Raw genomic sequence first — 16,057 nt, 5'->3', positions numbered from 1 at the left:
ATTCTGTGTGAAAACTTGATCTTTTCACATGACCCTACATCCTTTTCCACAGTGATTTGTTCCCTTCAGAAGTGGACAACTTACCCAAGCTGAGCCTAGCTCCCTTGACCATTGCAATTGATCAAAGGGTGGTCATGTGGCCCAAAACAAGCCAATCAGACTTCTTCCCTAGCTTTTTTTCAAAACTTCATGGGAAAGGAGGGCTCCTTCCCTCCAGTTAGAGAGCCATGAGCCCAGATGTGAACCTGGAAACCGCAAAGAGCCAGAAAAGAAGCAGAGGGGAAAATGAGACAATAAGCAAAACACTCAGAGACGCAGGAGGGAGAAAGAGTCCTGCTGGCATTCAGAACCCTGTGTCAGGTCTTTCTGAATCACCCATTTCCTCTGTCCTTCTGGCTGGCTGGTTACCTGAGCCATTACCTTCGCGTTCTTCTGAAGCTATTTCCTATTGTATTTCTGCCATGTGAAACCAAAGGGTGTTCCCCAGCACAAGGGTTTGGAATTGCAGAGCTCTGTATGAGCTCTGGTAAGCCTTCTGGGCCTAGTGAAGCGGACAGGTGCCAGATCAGAAGCTTTATTAAGATAATGAAGGAGGAGGCCGGGCACAGTGGCTCACACCTGTAATCTCAACACTTTGGGAGGTCGAGGTGGGTGGATCACTTGAGGTCAGGAGTTCGCGACCAGCCTGGCCAACATGGAGAAACCCCGTCTCTACTAAAAATACAAAAATTAGCTGGGCATGGAGGCGTGCACCTGTAGTCCCAGCTACTAGGGAGGCTAAGGCACCAGAATCACTTGAACCCAGGAGACAGAGATTGCAGTGAGCCCAGATTGTGCCACTGCACTCCAGCCTGGGCAACAGAGCGAGACTCTGTCTCAAAAAAAAAAAAAAAAAAAGAGGGAGCTAATGATGCTCTCATTGGAGGGAACTCATTGTATTACCTTTTACCTATTAATATAACTGTGCCTTCACTTAACATTAATGCAAACAATCCTTGTTGAATAGCTGCCCTGTATTTCCCTCACCAGTTTTTGGCCTTTTAAACTGAATTCATGCATGCCCGTTCTTCTTTCCTGCTTAATTTCATTCAGCCTACTAGGAAAGGTAAAAGGGAGGATTCCACTTATGCCCGTAACTGTGAAAATGCAACATATCTTTAGTGGAAAATTTACAAACAACCACAAGATGGGGCTGTTACGCAAGGAAGTAAAAGTTAATGGTTGGCGGGAAGAGGAAGCAACAGTTTCCAGCATCCAGGATAGGATATTTAAATCTTTCCTCACTAGAAAATAAGGAAAGGAAAATATTTTAAGAACATATATTCATAAAATCAAAGCACTACTTATAACAAATTCAGGGATTACTCTTTTTAACAATCTAGTGTTCCTTTTTAGGAAAGTGATACATAATTATTATAGTAGATATTTTCTGCCTATATCAAGGTTGATTGCTTGTCTTTCTTCCGGGTTTTCTTCATCCTCATTCTTCTGTCCCTTTCAATGAAAAGCCATAACATAAAACTAAAATACATACATTAATTTATTAATTTATTTACAGACTTCTATGTCCTCTGTATTCAATTTCAAAGACAAAGAAATAGCATTTGAAATATTTGATTAACATACTCGTTTCCTGATGTCTTCCACCTCAATCTAAATTAAATCACTTTGACCTCATTTTTCCCCCCTTGGGTTTGCAGTTTGAAGATCTGGAAAATTCTTGATTAATGGCAATAATGTAAGGTAGCCACATTTTTAGAAAATCCAAAAGAAGCAAGAGGAAAGTAAACCCTGCATATCCCTTTGCCTTAGGAGAGACTGCAGCATTTGCTGGGGCAAGATGACCACAGAAGGCAGCTGGCTGGGGAATGCCCATTCTCCCTGGAGCTGTGCAAAGCAGGAAGTCTGCAGGTAGATGCAGGGGAAGCCACAAAGAGGAAGCATTCCTGTTCCTCCTAGGGCACAGTCCAGTCTGCGTTGCGCTAACTCAAAACTGGGAGCCTCCTGTTGAGAAATGGGAAACCTAAAAATAGACCTGCAGAAAGTACTTTGACCTTGGCTTGAAAGTCAGCCCAGTGCTATGACAAGAAAAGCTTTTTCCATGAAGATTATGTTCTTAAAAGCCATATTTCATCTGCACACAGACTCCCAGTAAAACCACACTCAGAAAATGTGCGTCTTGGCTATCCTTCAACTGTAAAATCATTATGTTTGGCTCTGGTTATTCTGGACATTAGATGTCTATGTAAGGGTTTCTTTCTGAAATTCCTTGTACAAAATGTTAGGGGTTATAAACTGGATTAATAGCGACATTTAAGCAAATCTGCTATTACTGTATGTATCCAATACCTTTTTGGAAAGAATTCAAGGACAAAGCAAAAAAATTGTTGTATTCAAGTAATTCAGAATGTACATGCTTTAGAATTAACTACAATAAACTAATAACTTTTCCTGAAGAAATCTAGCCAGAAAGCCAAGACAATATGTTTCGTTAAAGCTTTAGTAATTAAATCCAAAATTAAAGGGTACTGTCCTATAATTTCTTGCGTGTGTTAGAATTATAATATTTAAAATTTGCAATATCAAAGCATTTCAGGAGACCATCATATGTAGTCTGCATGTATTTCAAGGATAACCCTTAAACGGTGATAAAAAGCTATTAAAGAGGGGAGAAAAAGCACTTTTATATACTTAGGTAACTTTCTAAGGAACAGCTGCCACCAATTAAACAACAAATACCTTTTAAAGACTCTTGGGGGTCCAATGTTCTTTCAGTGGACTGAAAAATCTGGGAAAATGGACTTCATTAGCAACTACAAAATTATTGAAAGGATATTTGAAATGGCATTTAATACCTGCAATGACTGAAACAATCAGTAGTTTAAAATTTCACCATAAAGATTGGTAAATAACACTGATTACAGGTCTTATTCAAACAGAAAATAATGAATATGTAATGAAAAGAGAATAATGATCCAAATTGCTCTTAATCCTGGAGTTGTGCCTATTGATTGGCCTGGAAATAATAGTGCTAATCTTACAGTAGGAAAGTCAAGTGCTTTAGAAAGTCATTAGCTTTAGGGAAACAGGATACCCATTTCATTGTGCCAGTACAGTATTTTATTGAATAAAGCCTCAAACAACTGTGTGTTTAAGAAAAATTCCAAGGTTAGCCTAAGTCAAATAACATTCCTCTCCACTCTGCTCTGTAACTGGTAAAAGCAATTTAGGTACTCTTTCTAATTCATCCAACTAAACACCTACTGTATTCCTGCAACACAAAATAATCAAATACAGTAAATAATTCAGCATTCCAAAAGGTAATTATTGATCTCACACTGGCTTATTTCTAATAAGCTGAAGAAGTAATAACCTTCTCAAAATAGTAAATTTACATTTTAGACTGGCATTCCTGAGACACTCTGGCAAAGTTTCGTGAACGAACATACTTATAAGCAAATATACATTAAAAAGACACAAAGTCTTTTTAAAAGTCATAATTTCTCATCTCTAGGAAAAGCCTCAAAGGATTCTGAATTTGAAATATCTTTACTTCCCATTAACTTTCCATATATCCAATTACAAGTTAAATTTACATTCTTTTCAGTCCATTTTTGAGACCTTAAATGTATTCTTAGATCCTGAGCTTGAAAATTGATTGCTTTTATTTTAATTTAAATGTTAACACAGAAGCATCTGGTTAATGAAAATAGAGATATGTGAAAAGCTGGGCACAGTGACTCATGCCTGTAATCCCAGCACTTTGGGAGTCCGAGGCAGGCGGATCACGAGGTCAGGAGTTCAAGACCAGCTGACCAACATGTTGAAACCCTGTCTCTAGCCAGGTGTGGTGGCGCGTGCCTGTAATCCCAGCTACTCAGGAGGCTGAGGCAGGAGAATCGCTTGAACCTGGGAGGTGGAGGTTGCAGTGATCACTCCACTGCACTCCAGCCTGGGCGACAGAGCGAGACTCCATCTCAAACAAAAAAAGAGAGAGAGAGAGAAATACGTGAAAAACCCATGCTCCTCTTAGCAAATGTGCACGGAACAAGGAACTGACCGGTGTTAAAGGTTGCCAGGCAGGGCAGCAGAGAGCACTTCGCAATGACATGGTTAGATGAGGCCCTCAAGACCAGCTGGTTGCCAGGGAACACTCAGGGCGCCTGAGAAGTGGGCAAGATCAATTTGTTATGGGGAAGTCAGCTGAATGCAGAGCTGAAAAGAGAAAGTGCAAGCCAGAGGGAACAAGAAAAGACTGAAGTCAGAGTGGAAAGAGCTTGGGCTTGGAAGTCACGAAAACCTGACTTCTGACCCTTATCAAATGTGTCACCTCTGGGAAAGGACTTTGTCTCTCCGACTTGGTGTTTTTCACGTGTCAACTGAGTATAATGATAGCACCGCCTCGCAGAATTATTATAGGGTTATAAGATGATGCATATCAAGCACTTAGCACACTGCCTATAAGTACACAGAAAGGGCTGAGCAAAGGATATGAGTATTTCTACTGACTGCTGCTGCCAGAGAGGCTGGCAAAGGGAAGGTGAATGCCAGTCTCAGAGAAGGATACAAATAGGTACCTCACATAGTCAAAGTCAGGGAGGCAAAGGAAACAAGGCAAAGGGAACTAGGATGGTGTAGAATCTCCTCACTAGGCTTTGCATTGAACCAAGGGCCTTCTGGTACACAAAATCTTGCACACTGAAATATGCCCCTTGGAATGTTCACCTTTCCCGACCCTGTCTTAAAGATACCTTGCTGTAAATCCAGTCATTTGTAACAGCTGCTCTGGAAAGCAAATCTGGTGTCATTTCAGATCTGACAAGTGCCTTTGAGTAAGAGCAGGAAGGAGAAGCTCATTCCATTGAAAGCCTTCCTTGAGTATGCCTAGGAAGGCACCCACTGGAGATGGTTTGTTAACTGGTTTGCCAAAACAAGTGATACTTGGAAGTTGCTTTTATTTTTTTAATTCATGTGAATGGTCCCTTTATTTTTTAAAATGTGAGGTAAGTATCTCTCCCTTGTTTCTGGAGAAGATGGTGAAGTTTCCATGCATCTGAGTGCAGACACTGCAGACCGGAAGATGTTGAGTGTTCTGCTTCATATTGGGAATTATGGACTTTTTTTTTTTTTGAGACGGAGTCTCGCTCTGTCACCCAGGCTGGAGTGCAGCGGCGCGATCTCGGCTCATTGCAAGCTCCGTCTCCCGGGTTCACGCCATTCTCCTGCCTCAGCCTCCAGAGTAGCTGGGACTACAGACGCCCGCCACCAGGACCGGCTAATTTTTTATATTTTTAGTAAAGACGAGGTTTCACCGTGTTAGCCAGGATGGTCTTGATCTCCTGACCTCGTGATCTGCCCGCCTCGTCCTCCCAAAATGCTGGGATTACAGGCGTGAGCCACCGTGCCCGGCCATTATGGACATTCTTAACCACATTGTGCTCTTGAAGAATTAAATAACTTTATGAGCCATAAAATGGTGTTTGTAGGCTGAACTCTCCCCTACTTACTGCCCTTTAGGACTAAGAGCCCAGACTTGGGGAAAGGGAAATGCGCTTTGGGGCATTTTGCTGATCACTTTAGCTGCGCAGTGTAATGAGACCATTCCCTGGGTGAGTGTGAGAAGGGGATGAACACACCTCAGGATAGAGAAGGAGAGAAGCCTATTTGCTTCAAGGGGACTGATGGTTGGGCACAGGACTCAGGCTTGCGGTTGCCTAGAAGTCCTATATGTGGAATGTGAGCTGCTCCTGGCCATGGAGAGGCCTTCGGGGGCTGGGCCAGGACCCTGAAGTTTGTTTAGGGTCAGCTGTAAGCCAGAAGAGCCCCCACTGGTCCCTGCAGTGTCAAGCACTCAACTTGATTCCATTGGCACTTAGTAAAGTTTTTATTAAATATCATGTTACTTTTCATTTTTGGTAAATGGCAGAGCCATATAAATTCACCAAAATGTTCAAACTGAAAATTTCCCTGTTCCTTCCCACTCTTCCACTGAAACCATCAACAAGTACTATCAATTCTGCCTCCAAAGAGCCTTAAGCTCAAGCTCGTGCTTTGTTTGCCTCTCCTGTCTCCCACTCTGATTCTGATTCTGTTGTTTTCCACCTGGGTGACAACAGGATCTTCTTCCTCTCCTGGCTTTCTCTCTTCACCTTCTATCCCATTCTTTACCAGCAACCTGAGAATCCCCTTTACAATATAAATGAAGTCAAGTCATTCTCCTGCTTAAACATTTCAGTTTCCCAGTATTCTCAGGATAAAGATCCAAATGCTTAGCACGGCTTACAAGGTCAAGTCTGGGCTTGGTGAGCTTTGGAGAACTCAGTGAGAGCCCTGGCCTCTGGGAAAAGCTGCCTGGAAAACATAATTATAGTCAGTGCAAAGTGATCACTCAAAGTGTGGGTTGCAGGTAGCTGACAAGAGACCGTAACAGATTTCTTGAGATTCCTTCTAGAAGGGAACCCAGTGGAAGAACAGGCTCCTCATTCCTATTGGTGAGAGGTTGTGACAGGGCAGTAAAGGAAACATGACTAGAGGTGTAGGCACTGGTTGATAAGATTTAGGGATATACCAGTGACACACCCAACCTAGGGTACTGTAACTGTAAATCAAAACAATCTTCTTTTAGTCTTAAAAACAAGAACCAAAAATTGTACAATTTAACATGTAATAATGGCTTCTATTTATCAAGCATCTGCAAAGGGGCTGGCTTTATGCCAGGCATTTTACATATTTAATTACAAAAACTTTATAAGATAATTATTATCTCCATTTTTGATATGTGGGAACCGAGGCTCAAAAGGTTACTAAAAGTCAAATGAATAATAAGGCACAAACTTTAAAAAAAATTACCAAATTGCCTTTCTTTATGAAGGAAAGGGACAGATCTAATGTTAATTTGTCATTAACTGAGGAAGCACAGAAAGTTGGGTGTTTATTTGTTTCTTATCCATCTCCTCCGACTAGGAGGAGAGAGCTTCATGAGGGGAGAGCCTGTTTTGTTCACAGCTGTCTCCCGAGCACATTGAATAGTGTCTGGTCGCAGCAGACCTGTAGGGGTTTGTTCACAGACTGAAGCAATGAAGTTTGACAGCTGCTTTCATTACTCAATGATTTTGATTCAGAGCTTTACAAAAGTAGAAAAAATTAGTGTGAATATCCATTTTTCCATAGATTTGGTGTTGGAATTTTTTTTTCTTATTCTCTCCACTAACATACTGCTATTAAAATACAACTAAGCCTTATTCACCGAGAGGTTTCCATTAGCAACAAGAATTAATTAAATTATGAGTCATCAGCAGATGACATACTAAGGCAGATTATCCCCCGACAATGATTGTTTTTTATTTTTCTAATTATAAAAGTAATATAGTAAAGAACACTAGCAAGATTTACTAATTTTAAAAAGTAAAGTATGTACTGTTATGAAAATATTTCTAAGATATATTTTTAGTGAAAAGAACAAGATGTAGAATAGTGTTCATGGTAAGCTTTTCTCCCATGGGATAATAATAATAGTTATTGAGAGCTTACTGGGTGCCAGGCATTATATTATATCCACTGCATGAATTATCTCATTTAATCCTTCAATAACACCATGTTGTTGGCACTATAAATTAGCACCATACTCCATTTGAAATAGTACTATTGCCCTCATATTATTTTTCTTGTTTTTATTTTGAAACAATCCAGCACTTAGAGAAATGTTGCAACATGCAAAATACATATACACACACACAGGCATAGACGTGTACATTTTACATCTGTATTTACTTCTATATACCCATATATTAAAAGCCATGAGGTTGTACTAATATCTACAATTCCATTCCTATGCCACAGAGTTGTAGTTTTCTCTCTTTTTTTTTATTTTTATTTTTTGAGACAGAGTCTCACTCTGTTGCCCAGGCTGGAGTGCAATGGTGTGATCTCAGCTCATTACAACCTCTGCCTCCCGAGTTCAAGTGATTCTCCTGCCTCAGCCTCCCACGTAGCTGGGATTACAAGCACACACCGCCACACCTGGCTAATTTTTATATTTTTAGTAAAGATGGGGTTTCACCATTTTGGCCAGGCTGGTCTCGAATTCCTGACCTCAGGTGATCCACCCACCTTAGCCTCCTAAAGTGTTTGGATTACAGGCGTGAGCCACCCTGCCCAGCCGGCTCTCTTTTTATGTGTATATTTATTCTCCCAAATAATGCAAAGGCTGGCTCCAATTGTCTTCAATTTATTTATTCATTGAATCACTCTCCTGTTGCCTCCACTGTCCGTATCCCTGGCAGGAATGTCTCTCCTCTCACTAGTCTCCAGCACTCCTCATCGGACCCTCTCACCCCTTACAACCTCCAAGACCTTGTGCCCCATCATGGTCTGACACGTCCACCAACACAAAAGTCCTTCTTTCTCTGTGTCAGGACCTCCCTGAGCCCCCTAAGTTGTGACATCCCACCTTCCCATACCTGAAAAAGACAGCTCCCTTGCCCATCAGGGATAGCCATGAGAAAGTGGCTCCATCGGTTCTAGTATTTTGAGACCGCATCAAACTTAATATGTTAGCATCTTTGGTAACCCATTCTTAACCTGGACCAGCAGTTAGACCTAAAGCATAGATGGCCATTTAGCTAGTCATTTGCATGAGAATTAAACATGAGAGATGAAAGAAAAGAAAAAGGAAAAAGAAAAAAATTGTACCAGGAAGGAAGATGTTTCATGAGCTGAATCCCAAGCAGCAAAGTCACCACTAATGTCACAACGGTGTTGCCAGCTAATAATGGGGCTGCTTCTTAACTGTTGAGAAATGCAAACAGCACAACATTAAAATGGTTCTATTTTTTTCCATCCTTACAATAGCAACACAGCAATAGAGTGCTGATCTCCGAAAGACAAAGGCTGTGAAAAATAAACACGCACTTAAGCCAGGGGGCACTTGGGTTGTGATTTTTCTTTCGAGATATTTGATAACATATCCCAAATCCTCAAACCACCCCAGGGATCTTCCCTTCAAGTACACTCTGAATCACCTGTCTGTCTCAAATGGCCCAGCAAAGCTCTTGCTCTGTGCAGGCAGGCCTGCCAGATAGCTGCCTTTTTCTTTTCCTCTTACCTCGGCTAAGTGGCTTCCAAGGTGTTTCGGAAAGGAAAATGTAGGATTCAAAATAAAGAGCAGAGAGTTGGGCCAGGCCTGCATTGTCCTCTAATTGTGACAATGGGTGGCTGCTTGGCCCTTGATTCATCTTCCACAGCAAAAGCTGGACCAAGGCCTGCTTTTTCTGTCTAATGGTAGGATTGCCTCTGGCTTCGAGTTGCACGTTTGTCTTTGGTACTCATCACTTTGATTTTGTTATTATTTCACCCTGCCCTTTGTCTTCACTTTTATCTGTCTGTATATTTCCCAACAACCTGCTTTTACCTCATCTCCCTCTTTTATTATTACCATTTTTATTCCCCTGCCCTACATCCTTGGCGTCCCCTGTAAGCACTTTGAAAAATGAGGTGAATTTTATATTGGTAAAAGATGCTGAAAGGTGAATCTGTGAAGCCCCCGCCCCTGTAGCCTCCTTCCATGTGAGTACCTTCTTGCCATGTAAGGTAACAGCTCTCTTTTTTTTTTTTTGGTGCTCATTATCTCCAGGCAACCAGGAAAGCTGTCCCCTTCAAGGAATGGCTTGATCTAAGATCCACTCATGGGTTACAACTAAAGAACAAAACCTCCTGTTATCAGGTTGCAAATGTCCAGGTATTTGCAAGCAGTATTTTGCTTTCTTAAATACCAGACTGTGGCTAGCAATCTTCCCCCACTTCAGGTTATAGAAATTCAGAGCTCCCTATCTCAAGACCAGGAAAATCCAGAGCAGACACATGTTTTGTGAATATGACCAGGAATAAGTTATTTCATCTTGGGAAAAAAATAAGACCAAGATCTAGGGCATGCTTGATGTTTCCCAGTTGTTCTTCCAGTCCACCCTATTCCCTTCATCACTCTTCTCTGTGCCCCAAGTAGGAGGCTGACCTATTGGGCTGTATAAACAGGCTCTTTTGCACTATAGCTTCCTATTGGATTCACCCCATGGGGAGCATTGGAGATCAGAAAGAAGGTAGAATAGTGAGAGCAGAAGGCCAGGGTATTTATTCACTGGCTCCCTCTCCGTGGGCCACTGCAGGCTGGCTGAATATCCCTGCTCCTGTCAGGTGACCCTCTCTCTCCAGCACCAGTCATCATTCTGTCCTTTGCCCCATCAGGCCTTCTACTAGCCCAGGGTACTGCACTACTCCTTGTGATTTCCCTATAACCTGCTAATACCTTTATAAATAATCTCCTTAATAAACTCTACTCAAATTACCCAATTTGAGTGGACCATTTGTTTCCTGCTGCTGGTTTGATGCTTACAAAAGATCTCTGCTTAGGCAAGGCAGAAACAGGTGCATTTGAGAAATGGCAATGGCAAATGATCGGGAACCCAGTTACCTGGAAACTGAGGCCCACGGTAGGAATTCAAGCAACTCTTGGCACAGAGAGACAAAGGAGAAACTTCTTTACTGAGGATTAGCAATACAGAGAAGTGAATGCAGTTACTGACAACTGGAGGTACTAAGCTCAGATTTAATAATAACACATTTACCGTGCACTTATGATAAGCCAAGTACCTAATAAATAATACCCTGTCACATTTCAGAATTTTGTATCCTCTTTACTGATGAGGAAACTGGGTGAATTGATCATTGCTATTTTGTAGACCCAAATTCCCTCCTTCAGCATCTTCTAGTAATAAAACTATTCTCTCCTGCAAGGAGCTCATTTCACAGGTTTTAACTAGTGCTAACCTGGGCCTTGCCTGTCAGAACACACCTCCTCCCATGCACAATGCTTGGCTCAGTAATGGACATGTGACTCTAACAGGCCAATAAGTTTCTCCGAGATTTGATACTTGGACCTAGGGAAAGACTAGAAGGATGATGATAGCAGCCACCATTGCTTCAGGCCACCTTTCCCTCTGCTTGGAGGAAGCCGTCTCCAATAAGAAATCATTTAGCATCAGCAAAGAGAACAGGAGAGAGAGAAAGGATAGATGGAGGAAGAGCAACAGTGAGCACAAAAGAGATGACCTCATTTGCTACTGCAGCCAGTCTCTTGAGTGAGTTTTATCCTTCAGTTTTCCAGTATTATGAGACAATGAATACTTTGTTTTTACTTAATATAAGTTGGATCTCTCATTTATATTTCCAAAAAATCCTGTAAGTAGCTTAAGGCTGCCTTGCAGAGACTCTTCAGCTGGGCAGTGATCAGCCCATGCGTGTGAGAAAACTACCAAAAGTTGGATAAAGAGCCACTCAGAAGGAGCAGGTAGAGCAATCTCCAGAGTTTACAGAGATCCAGAGGCAGGAGAATCACTTGAATCCAGGAGACGGAAGTTGCAGTGAGCCAAGATCGCGCCATTGCACTCTAGCCTGGGGGACAAGAGCAAGACACCGTCTCAAAAAAAAAAAAAAAAAAAAAAAAAAAAAAAAAAAAATTTAAAGGCGCAAAATGAAGAGAAAAACATATTATCTTTTCTACCATTCTTACATTAATACTTATTTTGAAAAGTTTTAATAACTTTTTTGACATCATTTCTCCCTCTCTCTCTCCTTCCCTCCTTCCCTTTTTATCCTAATCCCTCTAGTGCAATCTCCATCTCTTTTGATGTTTTTAGTATACTTCTCTTATTCTCTCTCATACTCACTGATTCTTTTTGGGTAAGTGTCTGTGTGATTTGAATAGCATCCCAAAATAAAATAGATATAAAATTTTTCTTAAATTTTATTCCATTTACTTTTTAGACTTTTTTGTTAAAAACTAAGACAAAAACATGCAGGCCTACATAGAGTCAGGATTATCAAGATGTCAGTAGGCAATAGAAATTTGTCAGCTTTATTAAAATTTTATGGAACTACTGTCATATATGTAATTCATCATTGGCCAAAATGTTATTATGTGGTGAATGACTATAGCAGTCATGGTTATTAAAACAGGTTTATAACTATAGTCTATATGTTTAAGAAAGTAGAGGAAACCGTAAGTGTGTTAAGACATAGATGATGACATAAAAGAGACCCAAATAGGTTGGGTGAGGTGTCTCACACTTGTAATCCCAGCACTTTGGGAAGCCAAGGCGGGTGGATCACTTGAGGTCAGGAGTTCAGGACTGGCCTGGCCAACATAGTGAAACCCTGTCTCTACTAAAATACAAAAATTAGCTGGGTGTGGTGGCAGGCACCTGTAATCCCAGCTACTTGGGAGGCTGAGGCAGAAGAATTGCTTGAGCCCAGGATGTGGAGGTTGTGGTGAGCTAAGATCACACCATTGCACTCCAGCCTGGGCAACAGAGTGAGACTCTGTCTCAACAATAATAACAAAAAAAAATAAAAAATAAAAAAGACCCAAATCAAACTTCTAGAGTTGAAAAATACAATATGTGAGATGAAAAATAAACTAGATGGGATTGAAAGTAGATTAGACACTACAAATGAGGACATGTCAATAGAAACTACTCAAAATGAAACACACAGATAAAAAATGACTGAAAAAGATCAACAGAATTTCAGTGAGCTGTGGGACAACCTCATGCAGCCTACTCTAAATGTAAATGTGGTCTCCAAGATGAGAAAGAAGAGAGGACAGGAGCAAAGTTTAAAGAAATGTGGCTGAAATTTCCCCAGATTTGTTGAAGAACATAAACATATAGATCCAAGAAACTCAATAAACTTTATTTATTTTTATTTTATTTTATTTTATTTTTGAGACAGAGTCTTGCTCTGTCACCCAGGCAGTGCAGTGGTGCGATCTTGGCTCACTGCAACCTCCATCTCCTGGGTTCAAGCGATTCTCCTGCCTAGGCTTCCCTGAGTAGCTGGGATTACAGGCATGCGCCACCACACCCAGCTAATTTTTGTATTTTTAGTAGAGATGGGATTTCACCATGTTGTCCAAGCTGATATCGAACTCCTAACCTCAAGTGATCCACCCACCCGGGCCTCTCAAAATGCTGGGATTACAGGCATGAGCCACTGTGCCTGGCCTCAATAAATGTTAATGAAAAGAAAGATGAAGACACGCATCAAGGCACAACGTAATCAAATCAGGGAGCCCATCTCAGTGGGCAGCATCCCCCACAGTCATTTCTGACCTTCAAAGTAGAGTAATCACAGAGGAATAGTTCACTGAAGACTCTGTTATGGTGCCAACTGGGAGACAACAGCTTAAAAGGATGATATTCTGTCTTACAGGATGTGGTACATGCTTTGAATTAGAGACCGTGGTGGCATCTTCCCCATAATCAAAATATATGTGTCTGGGAATCAAGGCATGGAAGTAAAGGAGCAATCTGTCCTCAAAAGTAAATTCAAAATTTTACCTCTAGAGACAGAAGAATTTGCTAACATTTTAAAAATAGCTATTTCCAGTTTCTAGTCCCACTTTCTCCTTATTACTACCAGGCAACAGGTTTCCAAAAAAATATTAACATCCAATTTTAGCTACCTAAAAATGTGAAGACCTTTACAGATGTTCAATGGTATATTATAAAATGGTAAACTTATAATGAAAGAAATGAGCAAAGGTTCCCAAAATGAGCAGTAGAATGACTGGCAGTAAAATAAAAATAAAAAAAAATAGGAGGTCCAAACACAAAATATTATGTAGTGTCCTAACTATGTTTTACTGATTTTTTGATAATCTCTCTAGTTCATCCTCTTATTTGATCTGATAATCAGACAAGCAGTTCCCTGATGTTATAGGCAAATGAATTACCCTTAGAGTTTCCAAAGAAACGTTTGAGAAAACAATAGGGAAGAACTGTAGCAATCTGCTACTGCAGTGACGTGAAGACACACTGTTGAGGTTAAAAGTCAAAGGTCAAGTTGGTGTTATTCCCTTGGTCCTCCTGCAGTTGATTAAACAATATTACTTGAGATGAAAGCAATTAGTGAAAAGAATTATGATTACTTTATTAGCATTACTGAATAAATGTCTTTTCAGAATCCAAGTTATCACTCAAAAACATGTCATGTTGCCCTAAAATTACTTATTCAATTTCTGGCCAGAGAGGATTTCTTTATAAGAAAGAGTTTCCTATTAAACTTCTCATTGAAGTTTAATCAATATGCTTCATCGATATGTGTCCCCTAAAGCAATCCTGGGATTTAGAAAAGGATCTAAGTATGTGGGCTTCTATGAGTAATATCTGAGTCTGAGCTTACTCAAAAGGTTGGTTTTCAGGCTGTTTCTTCTCTAATTCTAGAAAGCTCTAGAAGGCCATAGTAAATCCTCACAGAATACAACTAAAGCATAAAAATAACTTTCAAAGATTTATAATTAGCCAGAATAATTTTCTTTGGGATCTAATTCTTATTTACAAGTCATTTTAGAGACCCCAAATTAGGCAACAACATTGCAACATGACTAACACTGACTTCAGATTGAAAAAAGCCATACATTTATTCCATAGGGAGTAAACAAGTTCTAGGGAAATATGTGAGAGAATAAATTAATAATATCATTTAGCAAGAAAAAAAGAGCTCAATAAATATTATAGCCTAGCTTAAAAAAGAAAAAAAAAAGTATATTTAGGCAATAGTCGTATCTCCTCATTAAAGGTATGGTAAGCTAAGATATAGCCAAAGCTATGGTAAACCAAGAAAAGCTCTTCTCTCCAGTGGAGAGAGGCAATGTTGCCTCTACAGTCATGTGGTCACAGTGTGTATGGTAGAGTGGCAAGGCATCTTCTGTTCCCCTTAGTCCAAAGTATGCACCTTGGTTGATAAGCAGCTAGAAGGAGAAAACCAAATAGATTTAGATCTGAACTTTTAAAAACAGGTTTATGCGAACAGGCATTCCCACATTGAGCTAGGACTATATACTGGTAAAACCAATCTTGAAGACAACTTAGCAATATATATCAAGGGTCTTATGAGTGTATATGTCCTTTGAATAGGATATTTCACTTTAGCTTAAGAAAATAATCAGTTTTTTTACAACAATGGACTTCATAGAAAAAAAAACATAGGAAATCATTTAAATTACCAAAAAAACTATTATAGCTTTTTTTCAAAACCATTAATGCTCAGTATAAGTAGGAAAAATCCCGATTACAAAAAAGTATGCCCACCATTTTCTATTTTGTAAGTCTGTGTATGTGTGTGTATGTGCATGTGAAAAAAATGCAGAAAGACTTAGAATAATTTTTCTAGGGTCTTTTTGTATTTTCAATTTTTTTCTAATAAAAAAAATTATTTATTAAAGGGATAGTTAGAGTGGTCAACTACCTTAAAGAGTATTATGAATTCATGGTTTAAAAAGTTTATTGAAAATAAGGCACCAGTGTAGGGCTGTTCACATAGCATGTTTTTCTAAAATACCGTCTTCCATCGTCTGTAGTAGCTACCTGAATTTCAGTGGGCCTAGCTCTAAAAAAGTTGAGAAATTGTACCAATACGTGTTGCATCATCCCTTAATTATTTGTGCCAATTGATGGAAGCTGAAATGTGGAAAACATCAACCAGATAATTCAAAATTAATTTGTACTGAGACTTGGAATATGACCAGACACATGTGCTTAGACACGAATGTATTTCTCCTCTTCCCTCACTAACCTTCAGGCCTTGTCCTCACCACTTCTTGGTCTGGGTCCAACTCACAGCCTGGGGCCAGCATGGCAGCACTGGTGAAGTCCCCAGGAATAAAAAAAATGTTTGAGAAAAGAGTGGTGACAATGACTGGGCTCTGAATTGTGAACATTTACACGTGTAAATGCAGAAACACCCATATACGATCATCCACATATTAATTTTCCACCTAGACTCATTACTTTTCCATAACTCTGATGAAAAGGGGAGTTTTATTTGTGTAGAATCTTTCCAATTTGGTGATAGTGGTGACTGGAATAATAGTAGGAAAAGATATCTTGGCAGGACTGGCTACATCATTTAAGGGACCCAGTGCAAAATGAAAATGCAGGCCCCTTGTTCTAAAATGATTAAGAATTTTAATACTGAGACAGCAGAGCATGAAACCAAACTCAGA

General features: G+C 40.0%; 1 protein-coding gene across 1 annotated transcript in view; it reads right to left on the bottom strand.

The window, feature by feature from the left end:
- The window catches only part of UPP2 (uridine phosphorylase 2), a 141,385-nt gene extending 125,697 nt beyond the window's left edge, over positions 1-15,688 (bottom strand). Inside the window, exon 1 of the mRNA XM_063712609.1 lies at positions 15,628-15,688. Coding sequence (XP_063568679.1) covers positions 15,628-15,688 — 61 coding nt within the window. The remainder of the gene's footprint in view (positions 1-15,627) is intronic.
- Positions 15,689-16,057: the final 369 nt, after the last annotated feature.

Source organism: Pongo abelii, chromosome 11 (assembly GCF_028885655.2).
Source record: "Pongo abelii isolate AG06213 chromosome 11, NHGRI_mPonAbe1-v2.0_pri, whole genome shotgun sequence".
Lineage (NCBI taxonomy): Eukaryota > Metazoa > Chordata > Mammalia > Primates > Hominidae > Pongo > Pongo abelii.
Note: the sequence above shows the minus strand (reverse complement) of the source record. Positions and strands in the feature narration are given on the sequence as shown.